The sequence below is a fragment of the Gobio gobio genome (assembly GCF_949357685.1).
Source record: "Gobio gobio genome assembly, chromosome: 11".
Classification (NCBI taxonomy): domain Eukaryota; kingdom Metazoa; phylum Chordata; class Actinopteri; order Cypriniformes; family Gobionidae; genus Gobio; species Gobio gobio.
Genome location: NC_137104.1, coordinates 49,238,128 through 49,259,955, shown reverse-complemented (window position 1 = coordinate 49,259,955; position 21,828 = coordinate 49,238,128). Strand labels below are relative to the sequence as shown.

General features: G+C 40.2%; 1 protein-coding gene across 6 annotated transcripts in view; it reads right to left on the bottom strand.

The window, feature by feature from the left end:
- Positions 1–21,238, bottom strand: part of LOC307134261 (CD209 antigen-like protein C) — a 42,885-nt gene extending 21,647 nt beyond the window's left edge. The window contains exons 1-8 of one of the 6 annotated variants that reach the window (XM_079829855.1): positions 21,069–21,238; positions 18,305–18,418; positions 17,889–17,978; positions 17,713–17,784; positions 17,533–17,604; positions 16,793–16,944; positions 16,590–16,702; positions 15,533–16,480 (exon numbers count right to left, since the gene is read on the bottom strand). In XM_079829855.1, the coding sequence (XP_079685981.1) occupies positions 16,318–16,480; positions 16,590–16,702; positions 16,793–16,944; positions 17,533–17,604; positions 17,713–17,784; positions 17,889–17,978; positions 18,305–18,418; positions 21,069–21,117 (825 nt within the window). In that variant the 5' untranslated portion in view covers positions 21,118–21,238 and the 3' untranslated portion in view covers positions 15,533–16,317. Of the gene's footprint in view, positions 1–15,532; positions 16,481–16,589; positions 16,703–16,792; positions 16,945–17,532; positions 17,605–17,712; positions 17,785–17,888; positions 17,979–18,304; positions 18,434–21,068 lie in introns of those variants that run through there. The other 5 variants (XM_079829854.1, XM_079829856.1, XM_079829858.1 and 2 more) reach the window with 5 other exon arrangements.
- Between the last annotated feature and the right edge of the window lie 590 nt (positions 21,239–21,828).

Below are 21,828 nucleotides of genomic sequence, written 5' to 3'. Positions count from 1 at the left end.
GGGAGGAGCCTGCGCGAACTGAATCGCGTAGCCGAGCCTGATGGTCCGGCAACCCAGCGGGACAGCCCCGGAAGCTGAAGCCAGACTTCCAGAGACTGCACCAACGGGGTCATACGGACGACAGATGTACCCTGGGTGGGGCAGCGAGGCAGCGTTACCGGCGCGGACAGGGGAGGCTGTTGGGCGTCCCCGGGTCGGAGCACGGTTAACGGCTGCGCCCTGACAGAGGAGACCAGGGAAGGACTCGCGTTCCACTGGGGTCTGCTCTGCCAGGGGGCTGGCGACAGAGAGGGATGCGAGTGGCGAGACCCGAGGGTGGCGCGCACTGTCATCACCGGTCTCTGTGTCCTCAGAGACAGGAACATGAGTTCTTCCCAAGCGCTGCTAGCCCGGGGGCCAGCAGCGGAAGGATTTTTCCCCCGGCCCTCACCCGGGGGAAGGAGAGGCCCTGCTACCATCCCCTGAGAAGAACTGGAACCCATCTCTGAGTTGTCCACCTCCAGCCTGGCGTTTAACCAGTCTGGGGAGCGGACTGGGCGACATCCTCAACCACCTCCACGGCGCGGCCCAGGTGAAGGCTGCTGCTGGGGCCGGGCGGGAAGAGGGAGGGCGCCCCCAGCGGCGAGCGGACTGAGGCGACTGAGCCGGCGGCTGGTGCAGCAGCTGGCCGCCGGGGCAGTACGTGTTACAGCCTCAGTCTGCTCTGGGGCGGCCGAGAACTGTTGGGCGCAGTTCTCAGCCGCGCCGCCGAAAAGGCCAGCCTGGGATATGGGTGAGTTGAGGAGGCGGGCCCGCTCAACGTCCTCCACATCACCAGGTAAGGCCAGGTGTTCTCCCGGACCACAGCTGTGGACATCGCCCGACCCAGGGAGCGTGTGGCCACCTTCACCGCCCGGGGGCGGGGTCAGTTGCGGCACGCAGCTCAATGAAGAGCCCTGGGTCGGCTCCACCCTTGTGCATGTGCAAAGGGGCGGCGGCCTGCCCGTAGCTCTGCGGGACCACGCCACCGAAGTAGACGAGCCCACAGGCTTTGGGAGGGTGCTTAGGACAGCCACACCACGCCACGTCAAAGCCCTCTGTGGACACCGTAGTGCGCAACAGAGAGTTCAACAGTGGGGGTGAGGGGGCCCCAGTGTACCCTAGGCCGCGGCCCCATCAAGGGCAGAGAAGGCGGAGGAGGCCACCAAACGGTCGCGGGAAGCACGGGGACTTCCGGGACCGCGTGATCTCCTCATGCACCCCGGGAGCGAAAGGCATTGGGGGCGGGGCCCAACAGCTGTCGGGTGCCGCCCCCAAAAACCAATCGCGCAACCACGAGCACCCGCGACTGGGCGGAGTTCCACACCAGCGCGAGACTCGCGGCTGCCCGAGATAACATGGCTGTCAACTTTAGGTCAGACCAGGCAGTGCTGACACACCCGGGGGCGGAGCACAACCTAATCGTCATCCCCAAAAGGACTCCAGCCCACCTTGGGATGCGGCGATCGACATCTCACTGCTATCCGGAGCGTGAACTGAACGAACGGGCGTCAGAGACGGGCCGTAGATTCAATCCAACACTCGCGGGAGCGATGTATAAGAGGGGGGCGTGGCCCGAGGAATGAACGTCGGGGTTCTTAATACCACAGCACCGCCCTCAGGTCACCCTGGCCACCAGCCAAAGTACCATCTCACTCGGGGACGGTAGATTGGGGTGTGGCAGAGGGGACTCTCTCTCCCCAAACACGTTGAGCAGTGAATGCGCCCATAGACAGCAGCGGAAAATCGATCGCACCCGGAAGTGCACGGGCGAGCCGTCTTGAAAAAGACGTGCCACGCGCAAGCTCTTTTTGTGAGAGGAAAGCCTCGCAGTCGATGCCGAAGCGCCCAGGGAAACACACACCAGCTGTCAGGCGGACCACTGCACAGATCAGCATGCAGGAAGTATGCGATCACTGGAACGCGCCGTCACACCAACACCGACTGGAAAGCTGCTCGTCTCGAAGAAGCTGACAGAGTCTCAGAAGGCTGTAGGAGTGAAGAGGTAGGTACTCTTGGCTCCGAAAGCAGAAACATAATGCGATATTGCCTCGTACTTCCTTATATACTCACGCAGTGAGGCGGAGCTACGTATGCAAATTCCGCATGCCCCATGGCATTGGCACGCCATTGGGCGTTTTCTCAAAACTCGAAGTTGATAGGCTTCTAAGCGAAACCCCCATTCGTTAGTCACTAACGTTACGTCGTAGTGACTGAACGAAAGGGAACTACCGGTACTACAGAAATGCTGGTATCGTCACATTTTTTAAATTTCAGTACCGACTTGGTACCGAAGTACCGGTACTTGTGACATCCCTGTTTCCAATATTTCTGCAAAGTGCAGAGATGTCCTGACCTACCAATTTTGTCCTCTATTTTTTTTTTTTTTATGATTTTTTAAAAATAGATTCTGATACAAATGTCCCAAGTTTTTTCACAATTTTTCAAAAGATAATGAAACGTGATGCAAAAATGATCACACAACATCTGTCACAATAATCATAAAACATACATCTTATCTTACAAGTCTTATTTTAAATGGTGCTTTTGTGTAGTCATCGTGTGAATGCACACTCATTTTGTGTTTCTCATTGTAGGTGGGAACAAGCGAAGGCATCAACTGAGAAGAAAGATTGCTGTTGAGAAGAAAGCCTTGGAAGTTGCCATCAATGACCACAATGCTGCTGTGGAGGAAGTTGAAAAACTGCCTCCTACCAATGAACTCCTGGCTGTGGACAACTACTCCTGGCCATGGGAATGTAAGTAATTCCTCTGAAATGCACTGAATACAAATTTTTGATGCACACATCTTGATGTAAATATGGAATCTGATGTAAAAAAAATGTATGTGATCGAACCCCTTCGCGAAACGCTGATGTTCTATCTCATTCTGTCAGGGTTTATTTCTCTATTGTAGTAGTACAAGCATGCAAAATATCTTCTATCCCAATATTTTATAGGAGGTTGTAAGATAACACTTTGATGTAATGTATTGCAGGTCATGGGGATATGGAGCGGAAAAAAAGGTTTTTGACAAGGTAATGCTGCTGGCTAGACTGAAAGAAGAAGAAGTTAAGAAGAGAGTAAATAATGATCAAAATGAGGATTGTTTGAGACATTTTTTATCTTTATGATTTTGGACTGTTTTATGCCAGGATGACCTAACACAGATCATTCAATACCTGCCACAGCAAATAGCCACACAATGCATCTAATGTTATAATTAGATTTTAGTAGACAAAAAAGTGTGTGCAGTGCTTTATTGGATGGCATGGTTTACTAGTATATAACTCTCTCACACTTACACACAATCTCTCACACGCACGCACAAACACATGCACGCAAACCATTCGCACACACACGCGCACGCACACACATTAACAAACACATCCTCAAAAGGTAGGTGAATACATGTCGTGAAATCAACATACGCTAATGGAACCTGAATAATAAAGTTAGCTAGCGCTGTCTAAGCCATCACTCGTAATTATTTATCACTATGAATTTATAGGGATGTGTCCAATGACATATATGTCATTGGCAGGGGTTTATCCAGCATTATATTAGCCACCGCATATAGCGTTAGCTGCAGCTGGCGGCAATGTGCTAACCGAGGTCAGAATGATATAAGTTGAAAACCTTTTTGATTCCAAATTCACATGTTACTGCAGCATAATCAAAACGAGATAGGAGCTACAGTGAGTAAATCATACACACACACAAATATGTAAATCATACACACACACAAAATACAATACCTAGATGAAAACAGAAATCAACTTGGAGCAATATGAAATATGGATTATGGGTTTTTGTTGTATAGAATCTGTAGTAGGGCTGTGCGATATGGACTAAAAGTCATATCGATATTTTTTTCCGTGGCCGGATAATTGCCCGCGGTAAATCGCACTCCCACCACTCATTCATACTACAAATCCCACAATGCACTGCAACAGCTGGCACACAGTCATAAAACAAATAGGCTGCTCAAGGGCAGAAATGTAGTCATTTAAACGCAAAATAAACTACATCGATATTAACAATATCTCGTGCTGTTTCGCGTTTGAAAACAATTATATTATATAATATATTATTTACAATTATTTGTAATGTAACACTTAAATAAGGCAGTTCCTTTGTCTCTTTGGTTATTAAATGTTGATTGTTTTATATTCTAGTTTTAAGATGCCACGAGGATCTACTATAACAATCTGTGTTAGCTGCAAAGCAACTATTGGTGTGGCCACCAAGACCTGCAAATACTGCCAGTCAGTACAGCCACGGAAGCAGAGACTGGCAAAAAAACTTGAAAAATTTGAAGCCAGAAAGGAGACGTGGTTGAAAAAACAAAACAAAAACCAAACCGCCTCTCATGTTCTTGATAAGGCATCTGTCTTGGTATGTGTTTAACGTCTGTAGTTATTATTTACATAATTACAGGCCACAATCTTTAAGACATTTATAATTACTTATATTTCTGTATATATTATATAATGTATATCTTTATTTTCAGGTCGAAAAGTTAAACACGTTGGGATTCAAGGCCATAGTCTTCATTGGCAAGAGGACGAAGAAGCAGAAAGCCTGGTCCGCACAAGTCCTCCGGCCAAAATGGCAGCTGTCGGAGCATTCAGAAAAATACTTCGACAGAATGAAGGCGCTCTATGAACTATTAATTAATGGTAAATGTGCGATTATTTAAAATCTTACCCCACAGTCAACATAAAAATAAATGTGACACAGCAGTTACAGTTGGGAATTTTCTTGTCAGGGCAAACCACAGTGGGCCAAAAATAGCTATTCACCTGTTGCTTCATCAAATTTGGTCTTTGCTTTATCCAATAGGTGTTTCTTTTAGAGCTGCGACAATTAATTGATATTTGAGATTATTAATCAATTATACAATTAATCACCAACAATTTTGATAATTGTATAATAAAAACATTATCTGCTTTCTATATACATTCTCTGCTAGTCTATATACAAATGTACTGGACGTTTTCTTATGGAGCACAGTCACTGCTAGAAAAAAGGAGACATGTTTTTATTACAGGAGGTGTATAATTTTCTCTTTTTGTACCATTTAGATTGTACTAACCAGCAGCCAACCACCAGTCCTCCTCCCATCCAGCCCACCACCAGTCATCCTCCCATCCAGCCCACCACCAGTCCTCCACCCATCCAGCTCACCACTAATCCTCCACCCATCCAGCTCACCACTAATCCTCCACCCATCCAGCTCACCACCAGTCCTCCACCCATCCAGCTCACCACCAGTCATCCACCCATCCAGCCCACCACCAGTCATCCTCCCATCCAGCCCACCACCAGTCCTCCTCCCATCCAGCCCACCACCAGTCATCCTCCCATCCAGCCCACCACCAGTCCTCCACCCATCCATCTCACCACTAATCCTCCACCCATCCAGACCACCACTAATCCTCCACCCATCCAGCTCACCACCAGTCCTCCACCCATCCAGCTCACCACCAGTCCTCCACCCATCCAGCTCACCACCAGTCATCCACCCATCCAGCCCACCACCAGTCATCCACCCATTCAGACCACCACCAGTCCTCCACCCATCCAGCCCACCACCAGTCATCCTCCCATCCATCCCACCACCAGTCATCCACCCATCCAGACCACCACCAGTCATCCACCCATCCAGCCCACCACCAGTCATCCACCCATCCAGACCACCACCAGTCCTTCACCCATCCAGCTCACCACCAGTCCTCCACCCATCCAGCCCACCACCAGTCGCCCACCCATCCAGCCCACCACCAGTCATCCACCCATCCAGACCACCACCAGTCCTACACCCATCCAGCTCACCACCAGTCCTCCACCCATCCAGCTCACCACCAGTCCTCCACCCATCCAGCTCACCACCAGTCATCCACCCATCCATCCCACCACCAGTCATCCACCCATCCAGACCACCACCAGTCATCCACCCATCCAGCCCACCACCAGTCATCCACCCATCCAGACCACCACCAGTCCTCCACCCATCCAGCTCACCACCAGTCCTCCACCCATCCAGCCCACCACCAGTCGCCCACCCATCCAGCCCACCACCAGTCATCCACCCATCCAGACCACCACCAGTCCTCCACCCATCCAGCTCACCACCAGTCCTCCACCCATCAAGCTCACCACCAGTCCTCCACCCATCCAGACCACCACTAATCCTCCACCCATCCAGCTCACCACCAGTCCTCCACCCATCCAGCTCACCACCAGTCCTCCACCCATCCAGCTCACCACCAGTCCTCCACCCATCCAGCTCACCACCAGTCCTCCACCCATCCAGACCACCACTAATCCTCCACCCATCCAGCTCACCAGCAGTCCTCCCATCCTACCCATCACAGAATCACCTCAGCAGAAACGCAGTAAGTTTTGCTGATATTTTCAAATAACATAGAAATCATGATTCAATTGCTAGTCGTGTTTTTTTTTCATATGTTGTTTAATCGTGGTATACATGATAACCATGTTAAACCTTTAATCTGTCTCTCCTTCTTAAACCGAAATAATACTCTAAATGAAGAAATGTATTTAAATTTGAAAGTGACTGATTAGTGTGAGGTGACTTCTGAGGTGTTATACCAGTAACTACTGTAATATGTAGGTCTGGATAACTTGGTGTTTGGTTCCTCATTTTTAGCTGTACAGAATTCCCTCCAGTCTACTGTGTATATTGATAAGCTCAGTATGTGCACAAACACACACATCAAAATACAAGGCTGTAACAATTCACGTCCTATGCTGGTTTCTGTTATGTAATTGATAATGTAGAGCGAGGCGGTTATAGCTATAACAACCGCCTCGCCCTACATTATCCCGCTACATGGCTACCTACCAAAAAAATCAATAATTTGACACAAAATATTGATTTAAAAAGGAGTTTATTGATTTTAAAATGAATGTATTGCTTCCGTTAAAGAACACTGTGTCCATGGCAATGCTCTGTTTTTCTTGGCAACGGTGTGTTATACTTGGCATTATTCTGATTTTACATTAGAATTTAACCAAGGCATGTAATAATAAATGATAATGAACTCAAAATATGGTGTAACTTAGCAAGCTTTAATATTCTGTGGGGAGCGTGGATTTCTGTCATCATAATCAGTTTCTTATTTCTCAATTTGTTTTTGTGTTTATACATTTATAAATTAGGCCCCTGATGATCATACAAACCCGGTAACAGAAGTTCTTATATTAAATGCATATACAATGAAGACAAGATATTTAATGTTCAAACTGAAAAGCTTTATTGTTTGTTTTCAAAGATTCACTCATTTTGAATGTCATGGGGCATGGGTATGCCATGGACACGTAACAAACCCCCATGGCTTTTGAACTTAGTGCTGATAATATGACATCCATGATTTCCAAAAAAACAATTTTAAATGTGGACAGCAATCGTAGCACTTGTAGTAGTGACAAACTGTGTTAACTGACAATTGTTTTCCAAGGTGTTCCTGAGCCCACATAATTATTCTTTACAATAGTGATTCCCACTGACACATAGCATCCCCAGAAGGGTCAGTCATTCACAACCAAGGATGACTTGGTTGTGAATGAATTCTGGGATGCCCCTTTCATGCACAATCATGACACTCACATGTTTCCAATGAACCTGTTCACCTGTGGAATGTTCCAAACTTCCCAGTCTTGATCCTGTCCCAGGTTTTTAGGAGTATGTTGCAGGCCTCAAATTCAAAATATTAGCTAAAAAAAAAGGTTTTCAGTTTGAAGATTAAATGTCTTGTCTTTGTAAAGTATTACATTTAATATAGGTTGAAAATGATTTGCAAATTGTTGTATTATGTTTTTTATTTTCGTGTTAAAGTTGACCCAGCTTCATTGAAATTGGGGTTTGTAAAACCCATTGAATCAGATCGAAAGAATCTTCATACTTATTAAATCATTCTGTGAGATCATGTGCCCTGTGAATTAAAGCGTTATCAGTCTGGAAGACACATCTCCCATCAATATTGAGGTTATAGGATAAAGGTAATATGTGTAGGAGGACCTACATTCTTTGTTTTTCCCCTAATCTTCAAGGCTTTTCCTTCACTTGGTAACCTGTTTAGGTTTTTAACCTGTATAGATCTTGTAGTCTATAACCCTTGGTAGAGCGAAGAAGTGACCATACAGCATATGGTTAAACAATTTCCATTTATTTCAATGAGTGCCCTGCAAAATATTACAATCAATAGCTTTCCAATTGTAATGTGAGATTGTATATTTGTTATTGGAATAAAGGTATTTAGACAAGTATTCATTGTAATAACAGCTCTTCACAGATACATTTCCTTAATCTCAACAGATATGTCTGCAAACAAAAAGAAGCAGAAGAATGCTGCAGCCCCAGATAGGAAGAAACTGAGGGGGGGAAAAAAACCCAAAAGTTATTATTAAGCTTTCCTAGATTTACATTTCACCATTTCAAATCAGACTTCAAACACAGTGATTATTTTGCCTTAGCCAGATATACTTAAGTCATAAATATATCATGTGTTGCCTGTCAAAATCATTTTTTAATACATTGATGAAGATGTGAGGTCAAACTCATTTACTTTTTTTGCTCTTTCAGAATGTAACCATGGGATCCTAGAAGGGGAACCTTACTACCCCGTGAAGAGGGTGATCCGCTGCAAAATGCAGAAGGTTAGCTTTACAATAATTAAAAGTCTTAGATGTACTCAGTGGAATTGCAGCACCCCTTAACCCCCCACCCCCCTGTTTTTTCAGGGGATCCAAATGAAGTTGGTGGAGTGGGAGCCCTGTTCACTCTGGTATGTACAATTTATCATTAGCCTAATTCTTAGTACTTCAAAACTTAAAGTAACAGCCTTGGCTTGTATTTGTGGGCAGCTGTGGCTCAGTGTGTTGAAGTGTCCTTGGGCAAGACACTGAACCCACACTTTCCCCCCAGTGTGTCATTGGGTGTGTGAATACGTGGGAATCCAATCTCCAAAGCCTGTCTGCAAAGTTGTGCAAACAGTGCTGTATGAATGTGTCTGTAAAAGGGTGGTAGTGATGAACATTCTAAAAGTGCTTTGAGTGGTCCCAGAAAGTATAAAGGCACTATATAAGTGCAAGTCCATTTAACATCCATAATGGCTTCATCCACTTAACTGAAGGGGTTGTATTTGGGATAGCCATCTAGATGTGGCTTGACCTTAATTTATTTTGTTTAAAGCTCTTGCTCAAATCGAAATGAATTATAATTTGGTGCATGTGGGTACCATGAGATTAACTGGATGGATTAATTGTTTAGAATCAAAACTAAATAATGATATGTTGCATACTGCCTAAAGTTTAAACATAAACAGTAAGCAGTGTAAGGGAACAGAGATCTACTGCGCAAAGCAACTTTCTGAGATTGAGTTTCATTTTTCAAAATGTGCTATCACTTCAGGCCCGTAAGAGGGCAATTTTTGGCACTGAGCTTTTAGTCAAAGCTTTACTGTGTTTGTCTATTTTATCATTAGTGAGAGTGCAGAAATTGCGTTGCAATGATAAGATCTTCATTCATTCAATCATTAGACTGTCATCTGCTCAATGCTCATCACTGTAACCTTTTATGTGAAAGGAATAGATCTAAATACTTAAAAAAAAACTTCTCACGATTCTTTAATCTTGAGAGCTAGTAAAAATGTATAATAGCTATAGAAGTAAAAGATTTAGAGAGATTTGCACATCTAATGTTGGCTATTTCATATGCAAGAATGTCAGCCAATCACAGGAGTGGACGTTTACACTGAGGTCTCACAGCAGAGCTTTCAAATCAAAGGCTAAAATCAGGCTAGGAAAAATGACTTTTATTTCTAAATTATGACCATTTTTGAACTATAAACATACTAACATTATAAGGGCACCCCAGGAAACATTATATAATAATATAATCATCTATGCCATGGGACCTTTAAGGCAGAAAAACCTGACTGCCATAATTGAGAGACATATGTTGGACATAATCACCAATTTATTCTGAGCAAGGATTTCCTTTTTTTTTGAATTTTGATTAGATATTGACATTGTGATGCTAAAGTAACACACATTGGTTTTTTAGCAAATTGCAAAGGTCTTTTACAGTGGATATCTTCAGAGCAGAGGTATATGATTTCAAATAAATAGCTACACCGTAGGTGATGCATATTCAAACCTTAACCAAAATATTACCATAGGCAGATAATTCACTGTTATCAGGTTACTGTAAGTTTATAAACCTACTGAATGAAGGGGTGGCTTGCTGTTCCTCATTGCCCTTAACCTTGTCTTGTTTGTTTTGAATTTCATTCATGACTGAAGTAAAGACCTAAATTAATAAAAATCTCTTTTTATTACAGTGGGAAAACTTGGCCGCCACAGTGGGTGACGGAGGAAAACACAAAGAATTAAGAAAATGTTGAATGTTCAGTGTCCATTGTTTTGTTCCATAAGTTGTTGTTATACAGTATATTAAAAAAAAATTCAAAACCCTGCAAGACTCCCACTTTGTAGCAAACCAGAGAACACATGCTGTGTTTGCAAAAGCTTGATAGATCATCTCTCTCCTTCACACATGGATGGATGGATGGATAGATAGATATTGCATACTTCCAATAATATAAATACAATTAATTAACCTCCATGCAGAGAAAAACTTGATCATACACCAGAAATAAGTCAAGTCAAGTCATCTTTATTTATATAGTGCTTTTTACAATATAGATTATTTCAAAGCAGCTTCACAGTGTTAAGCAGGAAAATACTGTAACAGAATTTGATACGGCTGTACAGCCGCTCTGGAGAAAACAGTGATGTCATCAGCTAGTTTAATTTATCATCAGTGTTGGGTATACCTAGTTACAAAGTAATTAGTTACAGTAATTTAATTACTTTTCCCTTGAAGAAGTAAGGTAAGGGATTACTTGAAATTTAACAATTTATTGTGTATAGACTGCAGAACCTTAATATTATAATACAATAGTGGAGTTATAACCAATATTAAATTATAACATTAAAATGCGTGGTTTTATGAATCAATTTCACATTTTTAATGCTTTGTTCAGTTAATTAGAATAACGTTTGAAGTTTTATATTATTTATTTGAATGATTTTAAAAGCCATTTCATGTATATCCTTGAATCATTTAACTAGTCGAGGTTAATATAGGATTTTGAAAGTAATAAATAATGAAGTACTTTTTGGAGAGAGTTTGTACAGTAGTTTAATTATACTATTGAAGATGTAATTAGTAACTAGTAATTATTTACTTTTAGAGTAACTTACCTCACAGTGGGTATCATATAATATCAATGATATCAATGTGCGCCGATCTGTAATATAGTTGAAAAATGTAGGGTCCCCAACTGAGCAAACCAAAAAATAAGTTATTACTAAGACCAGACACGTGGTGGCAGCACTGACTATGTCATAAGAAACGTCATCAGTGGAACACTGCCTGGCTATTTATTGAAATATCGTTTTGGGGAGTAATACCACAAATTACACGCATGTTCATATTTTTGGACGAACAATGATTCCAAACTAAAAGTACTTCTTTTTCGTAACTCGTACCCTTTCGATGTCCCAATGAGCTCCCCAGTAGTCAGGGCACTGATCAGGGGGTTAGCCCATTGACTTGTGTCCTAATCAGTGCCCTGACTACTGAACGAGGGAGTGACGATTTCTTGGATTGAGACGCACAGATTCACATTCATATGTGTTGATCAACGCATATAGTTGGCGGGGTTTTGATCAGTCAGACGGAGCAGGGTCCATAGCAACCAAAACGTTACAGTTTCACATTATTCTGCAGAGATCTGAAAAATCTTGGCAAAATCTAGGCAAAAAAATGTAACAGTCATACAATTCAAGGGCCATTATTGTAACCCCTCTACGTTTTGCACTTTGGACCAACGTAGTCAGGGTACGTTTTTATATGAGACTGGGTTGGCATATGTCATAATGTTTTGACTCATCAATATACGTTGCACTGTCAATGGGGCAACAAATCAACCAGAATTTGATTATGATTGTTAATAATTCAAAGACAGTTTACTTTGTGGACGAGAAGCTGAAATCTTTATCTACGAGGGTCAAGACACGTGATAACAAGGTATCGCAGATACAGCCGTCTGGATGTGAGATCTGCAGTAGGAGATGGAATTTGATTCTGAATAATATCAAAGAAACAGAGAAAATATTAGAAGCAAGGTGTGTGAAATCTAATCTATGGGTGAACTAACCCTTTAACTAATGTTAACTTAAGAAACCTTATTGTGAAGTGTTACCATTCTTCAATATGTTTTGACAAAATATGACTTCTTTTCTGTCACAGGTTACATTTTTTTTAAAGAGCACTGGGTTTGTTTTTGTGTCCCTATCACAAAAGCCCCTTCACTAGCTCAAAGTGAATCATTTGCAGTGATTGAGTTGTGTTCTGTTAGCTTTATAATAATAAACTTGCAATAAGATATTGTAAATTGCACAATGGAGGACGTTGTCAATATCATTCAAAGAAACTCTTTTGGTGTTCTGAAAGACTAAATGCAAAATGACTGCAGCATCTAAGGTGCCTTCTGTGTGATTTGCTTGTCACGTGTGCAAGCTTGTTTTTCATCATTGTTTTAATGTTGATCATTTGCTTCTGACCTACAGGAAGACTGAAATGACTGAATGTCCCTCTTGCTAATACCAACAGCAACTTCTCTCATGCTCTGAACAGTGGGATTTTCTGTAATGTGGACTTCTAGTCAAAAGGTGCTTCTCAGGTCCTTATTTGTGCATCTCTAACCGGTCCTACTCAACCCACTCATGAGTCTTTCCATCAGTGTCCGACTCCAGTTCGAACATATAAGGCTGAACACTGTGACTGAAAATTTCTGACATTGTCTGCATGACATTCTCCGGTTTGGTTGTTGAGTATCCGAAGCATGTGTTGTAAAGGCTTCGCCCTCTTCTGGAAAGGAGGTGGGGAGCAGTAGTGCATTTGCATTTAAAGGGACACACACAAAACGGCACATTTTTGCTTACACCCAAATAGGGGCAAATTTGACAAGCTATAATAAAAAATCTGTGGGTATTTTGAGCTGAAACTTCAGAGATGCATTTTGGGGACACCAGAGACTTATATTACATCTTGTGAAAAGGGGCATAATAGGTCCGCTTTAAAGCGCTGTCCGTAACTTTTTTTGTGTTCAAGATTTACAAAAATTATATAATGAGAATGTACAACATGATTCCATTTTCCAAACCGTGTTTTTGTCTTTCCCTGAATCATTATGGTACACTTATAATAGGTGTTTATATTGGGACTATTTCAGACCGGTGTGGTAGGAAGCGCTGCAGAGGAGCACAGTCCCTGCGTGACTCGCCATAGACATAAACAGAATAAAGAAGTAGCTCCGGCTGCAAAGTTCTTCCACAAGATGCATGCAGTTCTGTTTGTTAACATTAATTTACATTTATAAAGGTAAAAATGCCCATAAAAGGTAAAAATCTATTTCAACTTTTTGGAAAAGATGATTTCTGTCACTGCTGTGAACTGACCCCCACACCGAATATCAGTCATATCAAATTCCACGGCAATCCTAAACCTACCAGGGTACCAGCACAATAACACACTCAGCAAAATGACGTTATCGAAAAAATCCCAGAAAATATCAAGATTTCCTTTTTTGTCAGTATCGCACACCTCTACAATCAGGTACCAGGTACGACACTTGCGGGACACTTGCCATAATACATTTATAACATTAATATCTTGGTCTAAACCTAAAAGTAATCTTGACAAACTACATAGCATTTGAAATCTTTTAGACTTTTAGTTTGGTACTGCGCACAAAAATATCTTACTGAAAGTTGTTACTCATCAACCTAAAATTTGAACTAGAACTTGTTCAGATATTTAGCTTTGATTTTCATGTTTTGTAAACATGTTTTGTAAAATGTATATTTTATCTAAAATATAAAAATATATATATATTTTACATTTTCATAAACTTAAACTTCTATAACTTTTTTAAACTTTACTTTTACAACTTGTTATACTTCTACAATAATGTGTAAAGTGTTCCCTTTAAAAAGATACCAAACTTAAGTCTGTGCTCTGAAGTATTCAAGATTTTTAACAATTTAAGTTGGAAAAGTCATATTCAAGTCTATGCTCAAAAAGTGGGGCAGGCAGTTAACAGGTAAAACAACTTTTTTATTTTCACAAACTTTGAAAATACAAGTTGTTAAACTCAGCAAGACACTGGCACTTCAGGACTAGAGTTAAAGAGCTCTGATATACAACAGAGTGTTTTGTATTTTGGTTTTTGTATGGTTTTGGTTTTCTATATGGGTCAAATTGACCCACGGACAGCAAGAGTGTATAACATTTCTGTATGCACTTTTCTCAACGCATCACATGTCGAAACTTTGCATAAATGTTCATGACCCTAAATGAGAAAAAGTCACAAAATTTCCAAAAAAAAACAATGTAGGTTAGATAGTATTTCAGATAGATAGATTGAAAAAATAAATTATAGCTATTTTTTTTTTTTACCATTTGTGACAAAAAAATATTTCTGTATTGAAATAAGTGGGGAAAAGCTAATTCATAGCTTCATAGGTTAGTAAAAAACAAAAATAACAAAATATGACCAAGAAATGTTATCATAGTTGCCTTAGAACATTAAAATATGCGGGTCAAATTGACTTGCGAACATCACGAAATTGTAGTAACAGTAATTTTGTGTGTATAAGTCAAAACACATCAAACTTTGCATGCATGTTCATGACCCTAAATGAGAAAGTCACAAAATTTCAAGAAAAACTGATATTTCTGACAACTTAAAAATCAAAACGGGTCAAATTGACCTGCAACATAACACAAGGGTTAAGGGAACATAGTGAGCATCGATGTACCCAGGGTTTTGCAGCCTAGCTGTCAATGGAGGGTCAGAACTGGCTCTGATTTTAATGAAATAGATCTTCATTTGTGTTCAGAAGATGAACCAAAGTCATACAGGTTTGGAACGATGTGAGGGTGAGTAAATGATGACAGAATTTTCATTTTTTTGGGTGAACTATCCCTTTAAACTTCACCAAATGTTTCCATTCTAACTTTAAAGGTGCAATATGTAAGATTTTTGCTGTTAAATATCCAAAAACCTACATATATTGTTCAGTTGAGTACTTACAATATCCCAAAATGTTTCCAACTATTTGTGAATTGTGAGAAAACTGCGATTTTGCGAAGGAACCAGGACGTGTAAGGGAGTCGCCTGTCAGTGGCGTCATATCCACGCTACCATCGGTTACTGCCATAGAAACCATGGCAACAGACGTGGACAACTGCGTAACGTCTCATGGCACACTTTTGTAGTTTCGTTCAAACATACTGGACCATGGCAAGCAGATTTTGGAACAAAATGAGAAATCAAAAGAGGACCTGTATCGACGTGCCGTTTTCAAGATGGCGAGGGCTTCGCAGCAAACTTCGACTTGACAGAGATGCTGTTATTGCATATGCTTTATTAGACAGGTGAGCAAATGTACATAAAACGAAGCAATGTTATGTAGTTCAACATGATGAAATATTACAATATCACCAGTATGATGTTGATGTACCTTACTGCTAGTCTCATACAGCCAACAAACTAACGCACAGAATAACATAACTTTCAACACACTCAAATGCAATTTAGATAGTGTAGACTGTAGACCAAGTGAAACAACATTGAGTTTCCTCACATTTTTAATTTGTCAAATAAACTGACCTGTATGCGTAGTAATTCAGCACTTGCGGGTAGTTTGGTAGAATGAAATGTCCTCATTTCTTTATATCCCCAGGACTCGCATGTGGCGCTGATATCTGTCTCTTATTAGTAATCACGCCCTACTTCATACCACAGTTAAAAAACATGAATGCATTCACTCATCCATAAACATTATTTCCCTTATAATTAGATCCATCGGTATGAGACAAGTTCCATGAATCCACGCTAATTTACTGCATCATTGATCTACACCTTTGTTATTGTTTTGAAGAGGTTAACGACCCCTAGCGGTGAAAAAACAAAACAAAAAACAGTGTAGCTTTAAAGTTTTTTTTTTTTTTTTTTTTTGCAAAAATATATTGACTTTTTGTAGGCTATTTACAGATAGTACTTGGTTATTCCAAGGGAAAAAATCTGTCTCAATCACACTGAAATGTCTGACATTTGCTGACAATATATATATATTTTTTTGCTATTTATATTATAGACCTCTTTAATATTGTAGAGTACCACTGATGGAGGTAAATTAATATTCCTTTTCACAGATAAATTTTTTCTGTGTTTTACAAGAAGTATCAAACCAAGAGTCTAAGTAGTTTTTCACATCTCCCAGACAAGCACAATTCTCTCCAGATGGATCATGATTTCTCCGGTTATTAGGTTGTTTCGGATCCCCGGTGAACCAGAACCTTTAGAGACAAACAAGCAATAATGCATTTGCAATAATACTTTTTTGAAACATCTGTATATTGGTACATTGATTAACATTCCTAGACATGATCACACATGAGTTCTTACTGTACTTCAGTTTCATTGAGAGTTTGGTTATTCACCCAAACCCAGTGTCCTTCAATGTCCAGATCATGGAGACCAATCCAGTGTGACTCATTAATTTTAGAGACCAGAAAATCCTAAAGGAGAAAATATACATAAGTGATAGTGTAAAATAACTGTTAATCTGTGTAAACAAAACTTATTAATTCCTAATTGATCTGACTCGCCTGTTCTGATTGGCTGGTTATGGTCACCAGATCGGCTCCTTTTGAAACACAGAGATCTCGACTGCTCCACCAGTTCAGTTCATCAGAGCTGAATAAATACAGCTTTCCGTGACAAACAATCCAGCTGTCCACAGAGAGTTTACAAGACTGAGCTGTGAACAATCAAGCGTAGCATCAGTTCTGACAGGTCACATTAGTCAAGCTCGCATCAGCTGACTGTCAGCTGATCACATCTACCTATAGGAATAGAATGTCTATCACAGTATACATAGCTCCTTCAGTATTATCAGCAGCTATCGCATTCCCCAAAGCTCATTTACCCTCCTCCATCCCCAGCTCCTCCTCTTGTCGAGTCAGGATTTGGTATTCTAATTCCCCCTGAATCAGACTAAATTCCTGAATTATTTTGTACATTTAATATCAACATTAATGATATCTGCAATACATTGTGTTGGTTCTGTTCTGTTTACCCTAAGGGGGGGTATTGCTGCTCTCCCTGCTCTTATCCATGCTAGGATACATGGATGCGCAGGGAGTTCTTGCCCAGAACAGAACCATACTGGCAATCCAAACAATATGCTAATAGTCAATCAATCATCTTTGAAGATAGTGGTCCTGACAGAAATTAATATAGTGTGATTAAACCTTCCATTATTTAGATCATGAAGTTAATCAAACTGGTTCCATGTGCAAAAATATTCACACTTTGTGTCACACTAAGCTTGTAAACTGACACTCACCATCGTAAAAGGACATCTGTTTTCTGAGTGTGGTGTATCTGGCTGTAAGATCATTAAACTCTTTCTTCATCTCTGGTGAAAAGAAAATTAAAAAGTAGCTGCTACTTCGAAAATTGAAGTCAGAACAGAAGACTGTGGCATTTTCAAATGAATGAAAATGTCAAATAAAAGCCAACTCACCAACATGAAGCAGAAGCTGTTCTCTAACTCTGGTGTAGTTGGTTTTAAGTTCCTCTAGTTCTCTCATCATGACTTAGCAGATAAAGCAGTTTCTCACAGGGTCAGTTCAATGAACACTCAACACTGTTAATGAAACATGTCTGTGCTCTACCGTTTATGAAATATAGTTTTCTCACCTGTGCTGTTGATCTCTTGAGCTGCCAGTTGCTCTGAAACCATGATGTGCTGCTCATTCAGTGATTCATAATCAGCAAGCTTATGATTATCTGATTAAGACAAAAGCAGCAGCGGAAAATATGTGTTTTAGAGGAAAGTCACACACATGCACACTTAAGACTGAAATGATCTACAAAACAAAGTTAGAATGAAGTTTGTTAATGGCCGTTTACACCTTCAATATGGAGGTTTGTTTGACAACACTTGCCTGATAAAACAGCTTTACTGAAAAGTGTGATTTTACAAATAAAGAGCTACTAAATATTGCATTTTGTGATGATGCTATTGTCCCACATTGAGGTCAAGTAGAAGTACTTACAGTAATTCAGTCCATCCACACTGAACAGAGCAAAGATCTAGTATCAGATATACTCACAAATCATCCAGATAGCGCAGAGACCTCCGACAGCAAAAACAAGAGAGAAACCCAGAAGAGTCAGAAGAACTTTAGTCCACTTAGAAGAACTGACTTTTCTCTCACTTTCTTGTTCTTCAGTGAAAAAAACTGTGGTTAGAAATTTGACGAGAGAAAGGAAATTATTTCTGAACCCTTGAATCATTGCAGCATATCTGTCTGGAACCATTCCTGAATTTACACTGGGTTACAGTAATGTTTAACAGAACACATTTTCAACACATTGACCCAACCTGACATTTTACTAATTGTACTCTATTCCTGAGAAATTCAACCTTTCATTTAAAATCTTCTGTCATCATATGGTTGACTCTTGTCTGAATGTTTACGGTGGGGTTTTATTGTGATCAATGTACCCAAACACTGCTAGAGAAAAAGTCTCTGGGTTACTTCACCGTAACCCTGTTCTCTGAAAAAATGGGAATGAGATGCTGCGTCTTTGTTTGACCGGTTGTTAAGCACTTGTGGCAAAAACGCCAGTAATTTGACTTAAATAATCTCTGCCGGTTACATCATTGGCATGTGAGAGGCTATAAATAGACGTAAAACAGGTGCGCATTCAGGTCACTTAAATTTGTCTGATGAGACGTCCTGAACATGCTCACAATACGGCAATGCAGCGCAGCACCTTGTGACAAGGCTAGGCAGAATGCAAGAACTTAGTTATTGGCTCATTCAATTCCTCTGTTTGTGTATGTAGGAATGACTGTTTTTTTATTTGACAAAATGTGTTCAGGTGGCAAACTTAGGAAAAGTAGTCAAGTCTTGTACCACTCAGATTAAGGAAACAAACAAAAAAAGCCCATATTTGTCCCGAAGGGTTACATGACAGAGTTGACAGTGTTTGATTCCCAGGGAACACATGAATGGATAATATGTATACCTTGAATGCAATATAAGTCACTTTGGACAAAAGCATCTGCCAAGTGTGTAATTGTTGAATGAACATAAGAAAAGGTAACTGCAGTGCTAAATATTAGAAATAGAAATTATAATGCATATACTGACAATATCCCAGGGCCGGCCCTGACCAATTTGCTGCCCTAGGCAAGATTTTACTTGGTGCCCCTTGTATCAAGGTTTAGCACTATGCTACACGTTATCAGTCTAAGTTGTGGAAACAATCGTATGAAAAATCGTGTTTTATTTTTGTAATGCATTGATGTTTTATTTTTATTGTTGTTGTTGTTTTATATGATGTCCAGTCCATTCTACCCCGTCATTATGTTCATGATATTATTATTATTTTTTAAAGGCTGATGATAGTAAAACTGTACAAATATTGCACCTATGCCACATTACAGCCTAAACACAAATAGCAAGAGTAATTGCATCTAACATTCATGCACAAACTATTCATTGAGAACTAGCAAAAGGGTTTGTTTTCTAGTAGATGGCAGCAATCTTCCACTAAACTATGAGCATTCATGTTTTCACCAGGAATTCAACTGAGAAATTTTGATATTTAATACGAATTTTACATAAATAGTTGTCATTTTAAATAAACCTGTATATAAATATCATTACTAATTTCGGCAACTACATTTTAAAATTGCTATACACCCCCTTAAAACTGCACAACTGCAGAGTAAAAACATAAGGCTATTAAAAAAGTGATATTACATGCGTTTAATATTTTTATATTATTTATTTTTTACAAAATCACACTGGCTGTGGCCTCTGGAGAACCCAGAACAGCTGCTTGCATAAAGTTTAAGGTAAAAATAACTGGAATTAATTAGCAAACATTAGTATTTTACTACTATGCAATTAAATAAACTGTTCATTAATTTGCCTACATCACTTTACTTCTGTCTTTACACGGCAAAAAATGCTCTTCTTATTTAGAATCTTTTTCTTGTTTCCAGTCCAAATATCAAAAAATTCTTAAATCAAGGTGCATTTACTAGATAAGTAAAATGACATACTTCATTTTGATTTTATTTTCAAGTAAACAAGAAAAATGTCTTGAGTTTTTGCTTAAAACAAGCAAAATTATCTGCCAATGGGGTGAGAAAAATTATCTTATTTCTGTTTGGGACAGAAACAAGATTTCAATCAGAAACAAGATTATTATTTTTCCACTCCATTGGCAAACAATTTTGCTTGTTTTAAGCAAAAACTCACTTCATTTTGATTTTATTTTCAAGAAAACAAGAAAACTATCTTCTGTCATTTAACTTATCTAGTAAATGCACCTTGATTTAGGAATTTTAGATATTTAGACTAGAAACAATACACAAATACTATGTAAGAAGAGCAGTGTATCCCTTATCTTCCCTGCATCAGAGGGCTTCTGTCTTTTTAGACACTTCAATTCGGCCATCCGTCATAAATAATCAGGCAACTTACACCGTGTCAACACCTGGCGCGAACGGCCAAGCACCCTAAAATATGAAAGCAATCCTGTCTGGCTGCGTTGGATGCGGCGAGAGGCGACGCAACACAACAAATTCCTCTAACGATAAACTGATCGCGCGTTGTATTTCTGACGCACTTCAAGTAGATCGGCGGGGGGAGATTGATGAGGCGGACCAGAAAGAGGCGGGGGACTTAATTACGTTTTCTTTGCGCTTTATGTGGTAATATTTCAGTAATAACATCAATAATATTAATAAAATAGTATCATTAATACATTTTGGCGCCCCTATGGACGAGTGGCGCCCCTAGCATTTGCCTATTCCGCCTATGCCACGGGCCGGCCCTGCAATATCCCCAGCCTTACCTTTATATTGAGAGCAGTTTCCATCAGAATTTTCCAAAAATGAATCCATTTCATGAGCCTGGAAGAAGACGAGTCCGCTGAGACTTCAGTGCTGCTTGAGTTTGTTCAGAATAATGAAGACACATAAAAGGAAGGACAAGAAATTTGCTTGGGAAAAAGCAGTTGAAAGTGAGAGGGCGTTTCTTATTTTGCTGAGTCTATATTATACTAAGTTCCTCCCACCCAAGTTGTACTTAAGGTTAAAGGAGTAACATTTAAGTTCAGTACTGGTGTTTTGACCCCCTTTTCTGACCCCCTGCCAGATTATTACCACCCTAGTATTGGTAGGTCATGAAACCTTAAACCAAATTTTCTGAGATTTTAACAGAGTTATGAGTGTTGAGCATCAAAGAAGTCAATGTTACCATCCATTCATTTTGATTGTTGGAGAAAACTAGTTCATTTTAAACATTTTTGCGCTTTATTCAACATCCGGGTTTAAATTCATCTTTGTATCAACGTCACAGAACGTTTTTTACTATAGTACGGCGATCACTCATCGGTGTCTCATAATTATTCATGAGCCTGTGTGTCCTTATCCAATGAGAAGAAGCCTTGCTTAATTATTCATGAGACTGCATGTCCTTATCCTATAAGAAGATGCCTCGCTTAACACAGCAGCACGCATTGATTGACAGACGCTTCAAAGAGTGAGATCACATTCAGTAAGTGATAGATGCATTAATGGATCAAAAACAAGCGTTTGTTTTTGCTTTGTAAG